This window comes from Geotrypetes seraphini, chromosome 4 (assembly GCF_902459505.1).
Source record: "Geotrypetes seraphini chromosome 4, aGeoSer1.1, whole genome shotgun sequence".
Taxonomy (NCBI): Eukaryota; Metazoa; Chordata; class Amphibia; order Gymnophiona; family Dermophiidae; genus Geotrypetes; species Geotrypetes seraphini.
In genome coordinates this window covers 310,424,236-310,437,964 of record NC_047087.1, presented here as the reverse complement: position 1 = coordinate 310,437,964, position 13,729 = coordinate 310,424,236, and the positions used below count along the sequence as shown (strand labels likewise).

General features: G+C 46.3%; 1 protein-coding gene across 2 annotated transcripts in view; it reads right to left on the bottom strand.

Annotated features, from left to right (window-relative positions):
• The window catches only part of CASP7 (caspase 7), a 60,969-nt gene extending 47,453 nt beyond the window's left edge, over positions 1–13,516 (bottom strand). The window contains exons 1-2 of one of the 2 annotated variants that reach the window (XM_033943537.1): positions 13,335–13,516; positions 5,127–5,248 (exon numbers count right to left, since the gene is read on the bottom strand). In XM_033943537.1, the coding sequence (XP_033799428.1) occupies positions 5,127–5,248 (122 nt within the window). In that variant the 5' untranslated portion in view covers positions 13,335–13,516. The remainder of the gene's footprint in view (positions 1–5,126; positions 5,249–13,334) is intronic. The other variant, XM_033943536.1, reaches the window with a different exon arrangement.
• Positions 13,517–13,729: the final 213 nt, after the last annotated feature.

Here is a 13,729-nt window from a genome sequence, read left to right as displayed (position 1 = left end):
GAAACACTGAGCTGCCATTTCCTGAATCGGCTTCTCCATAAAGGAGTCCTTGATTTAATCAAGGAATTTTATCTCCTTAGCATGCCCTGCTGTTACCTTTAAACCAAACTAAACCTTAGGCTTATATACCGCATCTTCTCTATCAGTAGAGCTCGGCACGGTTTACAAGAAATTAGAAAGGAGAACAGATACAATATGGATGGAATAGTATGGAGAGGAGCGGAATTTACAACTGTGAAAATAGCCAAGCTTTCAGATGTTTTCGAAATGGTTGGAAAGAGCCCAGATCGCGCAGTTGAATAGGAAAATCATTCCACAGCTCAGTAATTTTGAAACGTAGAGACTTCCCTAATTTGCCAATGTAGGTAACGCCTTTCAGCGTAGGAAAAGACAATTTAAATTTCTGAGTAGATCTGGCAATGTCAGATCTTACAGAATTCCAAGACAGGGGAATTAAAGGAGGAAGGGTGCCAGGCAAGATCTTAAATGTTAAGCAGGCACATTTAAAATAAACCCTGGAAATTATAGGAAGCCAATGAAGTTTTTGCAGGAGCCGAGAGACGTCATCAAATTTACTTTTTTTTACCCAATAAAGCAATGGTTAAGGGCATTCATGCCAATAGATGCAGTGAGCGAAGGCAGGAATTCAAGTGCCAGGAAGCTGCTGGGAGGAGAGGGGGGGAGACCAGCAGCCAGACTGGAGGCGATTCTACTACAACTAGTAATTATTTCTATAGAGCTACCAGACACACCAGACACACGCAGCGCTGCACAGAGTCACAAAGAAGAAAACAGTCCCTGCTTGAAGGAGCTTACAATCTAAACAGACAAACAAGATGTCATGGATACAGTTAAGAGGAACGGTTAATCAGCTGGCTGGGTTGGAGGGCAAAGGGGAGTACGGGACATTCAAGCCATTGTGACATCACTGATGAGGTTGGCTCTTATTGGTGGATTGAGGCATTATGACATCACAATCTCAGCTCTGGAATGTTGCTACTCTTTGGGTTTCTGCCAGATACTTAGAACCTGTGTTGGCCACTGTTGGAAATAGGATACTGGGCTTAATGGACCTTCGGTCTGTCCCAGTATGGCATCTCTTATGTGAGCCAAGTATAGGATAATTGAGGCATTGTGACATCACTGATGAGGTTGGCTCTTATTGGTGGATTGAGGCATTATGACATCACAATCTCAGCTCTGCTTCCCAAAGACTGAAACTCTTCACACTGCTACTACCGCTATGAATTATTTCTAGAGCGCTACCAGACGTACGCAGCGCTGTACAGAATCACAAAGAAGACAGTCCCTGCTTCAAAGAGCTTACAATCTAAACAGGCAAGATAAACAGGATGTCATAAGGATTCTATAAGTGGACCTCGCCTTTCAGATGCTCTGATGATGCCCCTTGAGAGCCAATCCCATAATAGAATTTGCGCGCCCAGATTCCAGTAAAGACCACAAAATACATAACATAAAACTCACTTTTATACCGCAAAACGGTTCAGTTCTATGCGGTTCACAAAAGATAAAGGATATACAAAAGGAAGTACAATAAACCGGATTTTCCTAAATTTCCATAGGATTTGATGTTTTTAAGGCACGCTGAAATTGTTGATAGATATGAGAAAACATAATTAAATGATACAGATCCTTGTCCCAAGGGTTCATAGTCTTAAGCCCGCGAGACGACGCGCGCCGACAATTCAGCACAGGACTTCATTGCGCCGAAGAAAAACCTTCTTTTAAAGGGCTCCGACGGGGTGTGTGTGTCCGACGGGGTATATTACAGTATAATGTGGGGTTACAACCCCTCCAAACTCCCCCCCCACGTCAGCACGACCACTATTAAGTAAAGGAAAGGGAGTGTTTCCATACTTTTCACAAAATCAATACAGCCCAAGATCATTAAGAAAGCTTTAGATCCTACTGGATAATAGTACAAATAGAATTACATAACACCCACGTATGCCTGGTAAATGTTTATGCCCCGAATAGTGATTCTCCTGAATTCTTTCTACAGCTACTTAACACAATTCAAACTTTTGAACCTCTTCCCATCATCATCATCATCGGACAGGAGGAGCAGCAGCAAGAATAGCTAAGGGAGAGGAAGAGGAGCAGGAGAAAGCTGTTTAAAAGCAGTTAAAGTAAAGAAAAGAGCCGAGGAGGAAGAGCAGGAAGCTAGGGGCAGGGCGAGAGTAAGCTCTGCCCACCCCCACCACGTCGGAAGAGTCAGCGTCCGAACTCCCCTACAAAAGGGGAGGAGTCAAAGACACACGCGGTGCACAGCATCGGACAGGAGGAGCAGCAAGAATAGCCAAGGGAGAGGAAGAGGAGCAGGAGAAAGCTGTTTAAAAGCAGCTTTCTCCTGCTCCTCTTCCTCTCCCTTGGCTATTCTTGCTGCTCCTCCTGTCCGATGCTGTGCACCGCGTGTGTCTTTGACTCCTCCCCTTTTGTAGGGGAGTTCGGACGCTGACTCTTCCGACGTGGTGGGGGTGGGCAGAGCTTACTCTCGCCCTGCCCCTAGCTTCCTGCTCTTCCTCCTCGGCTCTTTTCTTTACTTTAACTGCTTTTAAACAGCTTTCTCCTGCTCCTCTTCCTCTCCCTTAGCTATTCTTGCTGCTGCTCCTCCTGTCCGATGATGATGATGATGGGAAGAGGTTCAAAAGTTTGAATTGTGTTAAGTAGCTGTAGAAAGAATTCAGGAGAATCACTATTCGGGGCATAAACATTTACCAGGCATACGTGGGTGTTATGTAATTCTATTTGTACTATTATCCAGTAGGATCTAAAGCTTTCTTAATGATCTTGGGCTGTATTGATTTTGTGAAAAGTATGGAAACACTCCCTTTCCTTTACTTAATAGTGGTCGTGCTGACGTGGGGGGGGAGTTTGGAGGGGTTGTAACCCCACATTATACTGTAAACTCAACTTTTTCTCTATTTTTTAGGGAAAAAAATTAAGTTTTCAGTATAATGTAGGGGGTTATACCCCACCCCCCACCCCCCCAACGCCAGCACAATCCCTATTAAGTAGAGTGGGGGGATTCCCCCCACACCCCCCCTGTCGGAGCCCTTTAAAAGTAGGTTTTTCTTCGGCGCGATGAAGTCCTGCGCCGAATTGTCGGCGTGCGTCTGTCTCGCGCGCTTCAGACCCGTCACCTGTCCCAAGATGCCGCTTGAAAAGGCAAAAGACGCTGATGAAATCTCTTAAATTTGCGGCGTATAAGAACAGAAGCGTAACCCGGAATCGTTGCCCTCACATCTGCACGCCTCTAGTTACACCAGCCACAGATCTGGCGTAACTGCGGTTGCCTATAACTCACAGTACACGTCTCCCTCCGGATTCGCCAGGGATAGGGGCAGAGCCGGACCGTGAACGGTCAAATACCGCAAATATCTTCTGGTCTGGCTCTGACCCATCCCCGCCTCCCTCCCGGCATCCCGGCCTTACCTGGTGGTCTAGCAGTTCCCGTAGTCTCTCGAGATTACGGCGGGAGCTCATGGCAACCATTTCCTATTGGCGATCTACACGGGGAAGATCGCTCCTGCCCCGAAAGCCTGCTAGACCACCAGGTGAGCCCGGGATGCCGGGGGAAGGCTCAACTATGGGGTTTTTTCCTTTTCCCCCCCTCCCCCAAAAATCGCAAATATGTGAAATCGAGATTGCCGAAACCGCGAATGGGGAGGGGGGAAGTGTATTTTATAAGGGCATAAATGGCGGTATTGCCTATTTGAACGCCCCACCCTTGTATCTGCGCGCCATGCAGGCAGAAAATAAATAAAAACTACACTCTTCAAGAAATTCCTGAAACAGCCGTAAACTTCAAACTTACCGTCCTTCCCCCCCCTCCCTCTTCCCGCCACACAGAAACTACATAACCTACTCTTTACCTCTCTAGAAGGGACAAATGTTCTTCCATTGTAACCCAACGTTTTTCATCTCTTTTGTAATCCGCCTTGAACCGCAAGGTAATGGCGGAACAGAAATCTCTAATGTAATGTAATGTAATTCTGCATATTTACGTGTATCAGTTGTGGAATTGTCCTGACTGAATATGATCTGGCTGGAAGAATTGCCATCTGCCATTTTGTGGCCTACGCGAAAGAGAAGATTTGCGATCTCAGCCCAGGTGAGCAACGTTCTGGAGAGTTAGTCCTGCTCATTGGGAAATCAGAAGTACGCCGGGGGCAAAGCCAGGGCTGGATCAGCCTGGGTTTTGCTGACCTGGGTGAGATGGCAAACGATAGTGGAATCCGATGATGGTCTCTGTTAAACATTAAACCACCATCACAAGTGTTGCTCACGTTGCCTTCATTCGCTCCATCTGTTAGCGTGCGATATCAACGTCTTCAATATAAAATGTATCACTAACTCTACTCTCCACTTCTCCCTGAAGACCTTCCTCCCTCTCCCTGTCTCTTCTCTGCCTTTACTCAAATTGTACATTGCCTTGAACCTTTTTAGGCATACAGTAGATTAGATTAGATGAAGGCCCTTAACCACTGCTGGACTGAGTAAATGTGACATCTGCAGCTTATGACAGTCATGAAGCTGGCCAAGCTTAACAGGGGGCCTGAATGTGAATGTGACCCTAAGCACAGGACCTACTCCAGTCCAGCATCTTCCTTCTCTCCGGTGCATCCACTTCCCAGGGATAAAAAGGAGTATAAAGGCACAGAGCAACCATCAGGCAGTGCCACTGATGGCTCTGCTGGTCCTGCTCTTTTTGACATCACTTCCTATTTCTGAGGGGCGGGGCCAGCAGAGCCAACAGCGGAACAGACCTATGGTGGCTCCACGTCGTTGTGCCGCTTTTTATTCCTGGGAAGCAAGGTAAGCAGACCACTTGACAAGGAGATGAGGAGAAAAGGGTGCTGCAAGACAAGGGGAGGGAACAGGGCGCTACTGAACTGGGGGGGGAGGGAGGCCCTGGACTTGGTGGGGGGAAGCCATCCGCAAATATTTGCCTAGGGTCCCATGAGTGGTTAAAGCGGCCCTGGTAGGCATCCTCTTGTGAAGAGAAGTAGAACTCCCATTTTGGCCATCACATGGATCTCTAGTTGGCCAACCCTTTGGACGCACAACTTAACTATGAACAAAAGGGTTGTGCCAATGATTACCTGCCGAGAAAAGAAAACCTGTTACTCCTGCTGGGCTTCGCATCCACCACATCCTCTTGCTGATCTTTGACCTCATCATCACGTTCAGGTGATGGCTGAAGAACTCCCTGAGGATCCGTCATCTGCAGAACACAAACACAATCCAATGTGATCGCTAGAAACTGAAGCTGGAAACTCCTATACATTTTTACAGCCTGTACGCTCTTTGCAAAGCGAATTTTCAGCGTTACATCTGTGTTTCATTTTGCCTTTATGAGATTATGGAATCGCTAACGATGCCTAGCTTGTGATCACCAGGGACATTTCCACTTTGGAGGCAGTTCTGAAAATTTAGGTGCTCAAGTACCACATGGCAACATCCTACGAAGAACATAAGAGCTGCCATCAAGCCCAGTATCCTGTTTCCAATAGCAGGCAACCCAGGTCACAAGTACCTGGCAAGATCTCAAACAGTAAAACATTTTATTCTGCTTATGATAGGAATAAGCAGTGGATTCCTCCATATTCATCTTAATAATGGCTTATGGACTCTTGTTTTAGGAAGTTATCCAAACCTTTTTTAAACCCTGCTAAGCTAACTGCTTTAGCAACATTCTCTGGCAACAAAATCCAGAGTTTAATTACACGTTGAGTGAAGAAATATTTTCTCCTGTTTTTTTTTTTTTTAATTCTGTTACTTAGTAGCTTATTACATAGAATGAGACAATTCATCGCAGCGGTTTCATCGTGGGACGTTTCAGTGTGGTCTCCGTGAAACAGCTGCGATGAAACACGCCTGACCCATCTCCAGGGGCGGAGGATCGCTAAAGATGACAGAAGGGAGGGCGAGTGTCACTAACTGGCATTGCACCAAGGAGAGGTACGGCTCGAGAACAAGCACTGCACTCTGGTGAGTGGGGGCTCAGGACTGTGGCTACAAGCTAGAGCCTCCGAAATGCCTCTTTCTGCTAATGTTCACACTAAATGGGCCGCTTTTACAGATTATTTGGACTCTCTTTGAGAACTCAATACATCTGAGTATATTACTGCTCTCTGTTTCCACTTTCTTCCTCTTTTCTTCCTTCTCTTCTTTTTCTCTTTGGCCTCTGGGGGATCTCTCTTTTTCCTTCCCCCCTTTTTCCCTTTTTTCTTTCCCCTGATTTAAGATCCTCTTCCCCCCCCCTTCGGCTTTTTCTTTATCACTCTCTCCTCTCCCTTTCTTTCCTCTTCCCCTTTTTATCACTCTCCTCCCCTATCTCTTTTTGATTATCACAAGAATCCAATGACAATATTATTGTTATATATATACACATAATTTTTTCCTTTATATATATTTCTAGAATTCTTTTGTCTTGATTATGGTAACCATTTATTGTTGACCTGTTTTGTTTATTTTTTATTTCTGTATTTTTGAAAATCTTCAATAAATTTTCAAGAAAAAAAAAAAAAAAAAGTTAGAGCAGGAGTGCCCAAATGGTCGATCGTGATCGACCAGTAGATCGCAAAGGCAACGCGAGTCGATCGCATTGCCTTTGCGATCTTGTTCTTCCTTCCTCCCCGAGCCAGACCAGGCGCGTACAAGCGCCGGACCCACAAGATTTCACCTCTGACGTCAATTCCGACGTCGGAGAGGAAGTTCTGGTGCAATGATAAATAATGTTTGTTCCATTCTGGTTGGCCCAGTGAGTGGAACAAGGTTTGGGTTTTCAGCATATTTAATTTTATTTAGCATATATTCAGTTAAAATAGTAAATAAAATTATATACAGCCTCAACAGTAGAATGATCTTTATCTGCTGTCATTGGCTATGGGCTCCTTTTACAAAGCAGCGGTAGAGGGTTCTACTAGAGAATGACATGGTGGGTGTTACCCGCAGCTAGCCGCGGGTAGCCCGCCAAAACAGTGGAGGGGGGAAGGTGCTCACCGCAGGTACAGGACAAGGCCCTGGTTGCGTCAGAGGAGAAGCTTCAGCCCACACACGCATGTGACTGCACGTATGCTCCGGTGGCTTTTAACAAATCTGAAACCTTAAAATGCGCCGCGAAGGTAAGGGGGAGGAAGGGAGATGCACGGACAGTGCGAGAGGTGCTGAAGGGCAGTGAGGTGGTGAGAGGGAAGAGGGAAGGGTGAATGCTGCCGGGACGGGGCGGTGAAGGGGATGGTGGTCCGGTGACGGGGACAGATTTTTCCCCCCATGTCATTCTCTAGTTTCTACTACCCCGGGCCAGCGAGGTAAATGTTCCGACACTCATAGGAATTCTGTGAGTACAAACCGCAGTAGAAACCTTACTGTAGATTTGCAAAAGCCAGCGTTACGTTGCCCCCACCACCAACACTACCACTCTAATACAGGTTGGGGAAAACAGACGTAATAATCACAGGCCCAAAAGCAGCTGCAATAAACCTTGGAGCAGAAATTCCAAAAATATAGGAAGCTCAAACCACTCCCCCCCCCCCTGGTGCTTTTCAATGCTGATGGGTGGGAATAATTGGGGGGAGGGTCTTAGGCATCTGAGCCAATCAGGGCCATAGGCCCATTCCCATGCATCATATTATGTAGCGAGGAGGGAAGGCCTGCCATTTTGGATCGGCGGGCCTGGAAGGTGCTTCCTTCCTGCTTTCAGAGGAAAAAAGGTACCGGGTGTTTGTAGAAGCATCCAGTGGCAGGAGGGGGGGGGGGGGCATCCCGCCTGACTTTTTTTGGGGGGGGGAAGGGGGAGGCTAGGGGATGGTTCGGGATGAGACATGTTGCCAATTTTCTCTTATGCGAAGGGGGTGGCAGAAGGGGAGTTGCCAAGGCAAGAGGGAGTGGGCATCGCTTCTGCCATTTTTTCTTGCACAGGGGGGTTGGCATGGCAGGAGGGATTAGACATTCCTTCTGCCATTTTCGCTGACACGAGGGGGGGGTGTTTTTTTTTTTTTTTTTTGTGTTAACATGCACAGCCTCCGTGCCTTTTTTATTTTTATTTTTAAAGGGATAAACTAAGGTTAGACAAGTAAGCGGCTGGTCTTGACCAGTCACTTTTTTTTTGAAAGGCTAAAAGCGATCACTTTTTCGTAGTGCATCGGGCAGCCATGTTAGAGCATCAATCGCTCTACTAGTTTACATGGCGTTTCAATATTAATGAGCTTATTTGCGCGGTTGGGTCGGGGGAATGAGCGATCGTTCATCGCTGGCTTTAGTACATCTGGGCCACAGCCATTTTCACTTTCCATCGTGGAGTAAATAATTTTGCACGCTACGAGCCAACTTCTACGTATCATGCCTAAAAAAAAAACATTGGTGTCGACTAGTGTAACGCCAAGCGAGATTCTACAAGGCGCAGGCACCTTTTATAGAATCACACTTAGCGCCAGTGTGCGCCATATAACTTAGGCTGCGGAAAGGCCAATTAAAGCCAGGCCTAAATGCGCATCGGGCGTATTCTCCAACAATACACCCAACTTTTAGGGAACGTCCCGATCGGCACCCCCCCCAGTCCCATCCCTTTTTCCAAATTCGCACACTGCAGCTGGTGCGCACTTTTTACAAATTACACTGTCCGAGTTGGGTGCGCAACTTTTAATTAGTCCCAATTAACATTAATTGAGTTAATTGCCAATTAATCAAGTTGTGCACATATATCGGCAAAACGAACTTTTGGCGCCATAGACAAAATTTCGGGGTACGGGACATGTCTGCTGATCCCCATCAGAACTCCATGCAGGCATCGCGAAGCTACAGGTAAAGGAGAAAGACAGCACAGACGACTGAAGAGCGGACTTTCATCAGCAGGTGAAACAATGCTAAAAGGTAGAACAACTAGTGGCAGACTGGCCCGGGCACCGGCTTGGTGGGGGGGGGGGGCAGCATCTCTCCGTCCCTCCCACCCAATGCTCACGCACTCCCCCCCCCACCTCTGTACCTCTTTAAATCTTCACCAGCACGAGCAACTTCTCAGGCCTGCTGCTCTCGCCAGCTTGGCGCCCCTTTGAAATTACTTCCAGGTCGTGGGGCCAGGAAGTGACGTCAGAGGGAAAGTCAATGCCAGCACAAGCAGCAGGCCGGATTTAACGAGGTATGGCAGGAAGGGATTGTACAAGTGTGGCATCGGGGAGGGGGGAGGGGAGCAGGGAAGAAGCAGGGGGTGCCACTGCTCCAGGCACATCCTACCCTCGCTATGCCGCCAGCAGCAACTAGAAGTAAAGGATGAAAACAGCACAGTGAACTCAAAACAAGATCTCCATCTGAGCCCAATACAGGCATCACACCAATGCATCTGAAGCTTAGGAGCGACTGATGAAAAATAATTAGGAAAGACAGGAAGTTGGGTCTATATTTATCTTTTAAAATTAAAGGGGTGCATCTTTTATTCTCACCTCACCTTTTTTTTTAAGGAATATATACACTTCTCCCTTGTTATTCGCGGGGGATATGGGCAGAGCCGGACTGCGAATGGCGAAAAACCGCGATTATCTGGCTCTGACCCACCCCCTCCTCCCTGCTGCCTTCCCGACCTTACCTGGTGGTCTAGAGGGCGTTCAGGGCAGGAGCGATCTTCGTATGCTCCTGCCCCATGCAGATTGCCATGAGGAAATGGCTGCTGTGAGTTCCCGTAGTCTCTCGAGACTATGACGGGAACTCCCTACAGCCATTTCCTCATGGCGATCTGCACGGGGCAGGAGCGTAGGAAGATCGCTCCTGCCCCGAAAGCCCGCTAGACCACCAGGTAAGGCCAGGAAGGCGGCAGGGAGGTAAAAAAATATGTTTTTTTAAAATTTCCTCCTCCCCAGAAAAAAAATCACAATTATGTGAAATTGCGAGTGCAGAAACCGCGAATGGGAGGGGGAAGTGTATGTATTGAAGTATAGGTATGAAAAGTAACATTGCGTCCACTTTTAAATATATAGATCCCTAAATTTAACAGAGTTTTTGGAAGATTGCCAGGATGTGATCCAGAGTCGGTCCACACTGGTAATAACACGCATGAGTGAGACAGATAAAATGTTAATCATGAAACTTTACTTTAAAAATAGGCTGATAAAAATTTTGTGGAGATTTGGTCAGAATTTTGCCCGATGTCTCAAGAGCTACGCAACTTAGAAGAAAAGAATTTTTAAAATTAAAAACAAGAGTTTTAGCTCTTGAGGCATCATTTTATTTACAATTTCCATGTAAATGTCTTGTTAAATTACAACGAAACACACTCCAAGAAAAACTGCCACAACCTAAACTAGATAGAACAAAAAAAGGCAGAAATAGTCAATACGTGGCTTGTGTGGTGTGCACAGTTTTGAATCTGAGCGCCCCCTTGGTGAACCTGTTTTGACTATTTCTGCCTTTTTTTTGTTCTATCTAGTTTAACCTAACCCTGTATCTTGTTAAATTACAAGACACTGACTATGTATTTTGGGGATCCCATTCAATTGCAACAATTCTTACTAGCTAGAGAACAGAAATGAGTTTTTTTTCTTCTTTTAAATACGTTTCACTACTGAGAAACTGGAGGATGTAAGTCCCAAATAGTAGGGACTGGTTAAAGATTCACTGGGATGAATCAAGAACCAATTCTTAGTTTTCTTCTTATTTTTGTAATTAGAAATAGTAGCATGTCTTCCCATAACTTCACTGGCTCCCAGTTCACTCCAGAGTCCTCTTTAAATGTGCCTGTTTAGCCTTCAAGATCCTACATGGCATCCTCCCTCCCGTTATCCCACTCTTCTGGAATTCCTCTAACCCTCTAGATCCTCCCAAAAACTGAAACTATCATTCCCCTCTACAAAAGGTATATCCCGCGTAGGAAAACTAGGAACATCCCTCCCCTTTAGAACCACAGAACTCTGGAACAACCTCACATCCCCGCTCAGAGTTTCAAGTTCCCTCCAATCCTTCCGCAAACACCTGAAAACTTGGCTCTTTTCAAAAATCTAACATCTCCCGCTCTTTGGTTCTTTATCTTCCTAGCTCCTTTCCTATAACCCTTCATTGTAGCTCCTTTTCAACCTAACCCTGTAAACCGTGCCAAGCTCTATGCTTGTGGAGATGGCGCGGTATACAAACCTAAGGTTTAGTTTAGTTTAGTTAGTTGTGGGCTTGGAAAGGAATTTTGTTTGTATGTACAAATTCCGTTAACTATGTGTAAGAAACCCTTTTTTTCCTGGTATCATCTGATATTGTAATTATTAAATTTGTATAAAAAAAAATAAAAATATTTAGATCCCAATAGTACTCTGCTCCCCTGGTCATTCGAAGTCAGCGATTCGCAGTCCCAGTCATTCGCGGTATTTTCCGACCACGAATGACCGGGCAGGAGAGGGCAAACGGAGAGGCAGGAGAGAGCAGCCGGAGCGCCGGCGAGGGAAGGAAATCACTCGCGGTATGCTCCGACCGCCTCTTCCTGCGTGTCAAAGCAGCTCCTGATTGGCGAGGCCCGACTTTAGTGCAGGAAGAGGCGGTCGGAGCATACCGCAAGTGATTTCCTTCCCTCGCCGGCGCTCCGGCTGCTCTCTCCTGCCTCTCCGGCTGCCCTCTCCTGTCTCCCCCCCACTGAAAACCGTATTCGCAGTTTTTCAAGATTCACGGGGGTTCCTGGAACGGAACCCTCGCGAATATCGGGGAATACTGTACCACAAATTTATCTTCTCTCTCTGGCACTGAAAGCGTGCAAAGCCTCGAGTTGTTTCTGGAGGTGAAGCTTAACTTTCAAAGCCAAAATCGCGATCAACCAGACTCTTCTCAAAAACAGAAATTCCATTTCAACAGGGTTGACTCAACCTATGGACCAGGCAGACCAAATCCCAGTTTCAAACTTTTAGAGGCATTGATACTGCATTGGGATCCTAGTACCTTGAGCCAGTGCCTCATCTGGTCCAGTAGGAGGAGGCGGACAAAAGAAAGGGGGGGGGGGGGGAGATACTGCTGAATCATAGCTGGGGGGGAGGGATGCTAATGGAAAAGTTGGCTCAGTCCCTCGAGTCGGCCCTGCCTTTAAGTTTCTTTTTTTTTTTTTTTCTTTTAGTTTAAAATTTTTATTTAGCTCAGTGGTCTCCAACTCCAACCCTTTGCAGGGCCACATTTTGGGATTTGTAGGTACTTGGAGGGCCTCAGGAAAAATAGTTCATGTCTTATTAAAGAAATGACAATTTTGCATGAGGTCAAACTCTTTATAGTTTATAGCTGATGGGCCGCCGCGGGAGTGGACCGCTGGGCACGATGGAGCTCTGGTTTGACCCAGTGGAGGCAACTTCTTATGTTCTTATGTAAATCTTTCCTTTTGGCTACATCTTAATAATAATATTGTCATTTATAGCTAAAGAGACATACGATCAAGAAACAGTTTTAGTTTACTTTTGTGATTATGATAAACATACCGAGGGCCTCAACATAGGACCTGTCAGGCTGTGAGTTTGAGACCACTGAGTTAAGGGGAACAGTTAATCTGCTGGCTGGGTTGGAGGGCAGAGGGGAGAACAGGACAATCAAGCCATTGTGACATCACTGATGAGGCTGGATCTTATTGGTGGAATGAGGCATTATGACATCACAATCTCAGCTCTGCTTCCCAAAGACAAATAGGATGTCATGGTTACAGTTTAGCCAGTGGTCTCCAACTCAAAGCCTTTGCAGGGCCACATTTTGGGATTTGTAGGTACTTGGAGGGCCTCAGAAAAAATAGTTAATGTCTTAGTAAAGAAATGATAATTTTGTTTGAGGTAAAGCTCTTTATAGTTTATAAATCTTTCCTTTTGGCTAAATCTTAATAATAATATTGTCATTTATAGCTAAAGAGACATATGATCAAGAAAGTACTTTATTTTACTTTTGCAATTAAGATAAACATACCGAGGGCCTCAATACAATTGCATCCACCAACAACAGCAAACAACCCAGCAGAGAAAAGTACAATAAACATTGATGTCCCCGTGTTAAAACCTGCCTTAAGTTTCAAGCAGGTCAAATGATTCCCCCCCCCCCCCCCTTCACTCCTGCTACCGTGTCGGCTTTCACCTCTTCCTGCACTTTCATTTTCGGTTGCAAACAAGATCCAAAAATCCAGCCTCAAAAGTGCAGGAAAAAGGCCGATCAGAGTCCCCTCCCCCTTTCTCCCAGGAACGTTCGAAAAGGGAAAGTTTAACGCGCGGCCCCTTTCCCCGGCCCGTCCGGCTGCTGCAAGCTCCCCGGGACAGGAACGCAGGCGGCGGCTCTAGGAAGAGGAAACGGCCTGGCCCTCCGCTGACGTCCCGACCTACCTTTCTTCGGCACCGAAGGGAGCTGGATTAGCCCAAGCTGCTGCTTTTTGCTCTTGATCCAGTTCACCTCTTGTCTCCTCCCTGCAGCTGGGGGTTGGTCTTCCTTGGATCTGCCTAGTGGGGAGGGACTGGGAGGGAACCAGCCCGGCAGGCAAAGGGTAACTTTAGAAACTAGTGAGTGAGTGCACCTTGCAACAGACTGACAGGAAGCTGGATCTGGCTCTTTTGGCCTTTGTTTGCTTAGTAGTTTTAAAAGTTTTTATTTGCTTACTCCCAATATATCTGTCCATAAACCTTGAGCTATTTTAAGGTGCTTGTAATTTTATTTTGCCTATAATTTATTCTGTTGCATGGCTGGGACTTAGGATATATGCAGTTTGCTCTATTAATTTTAG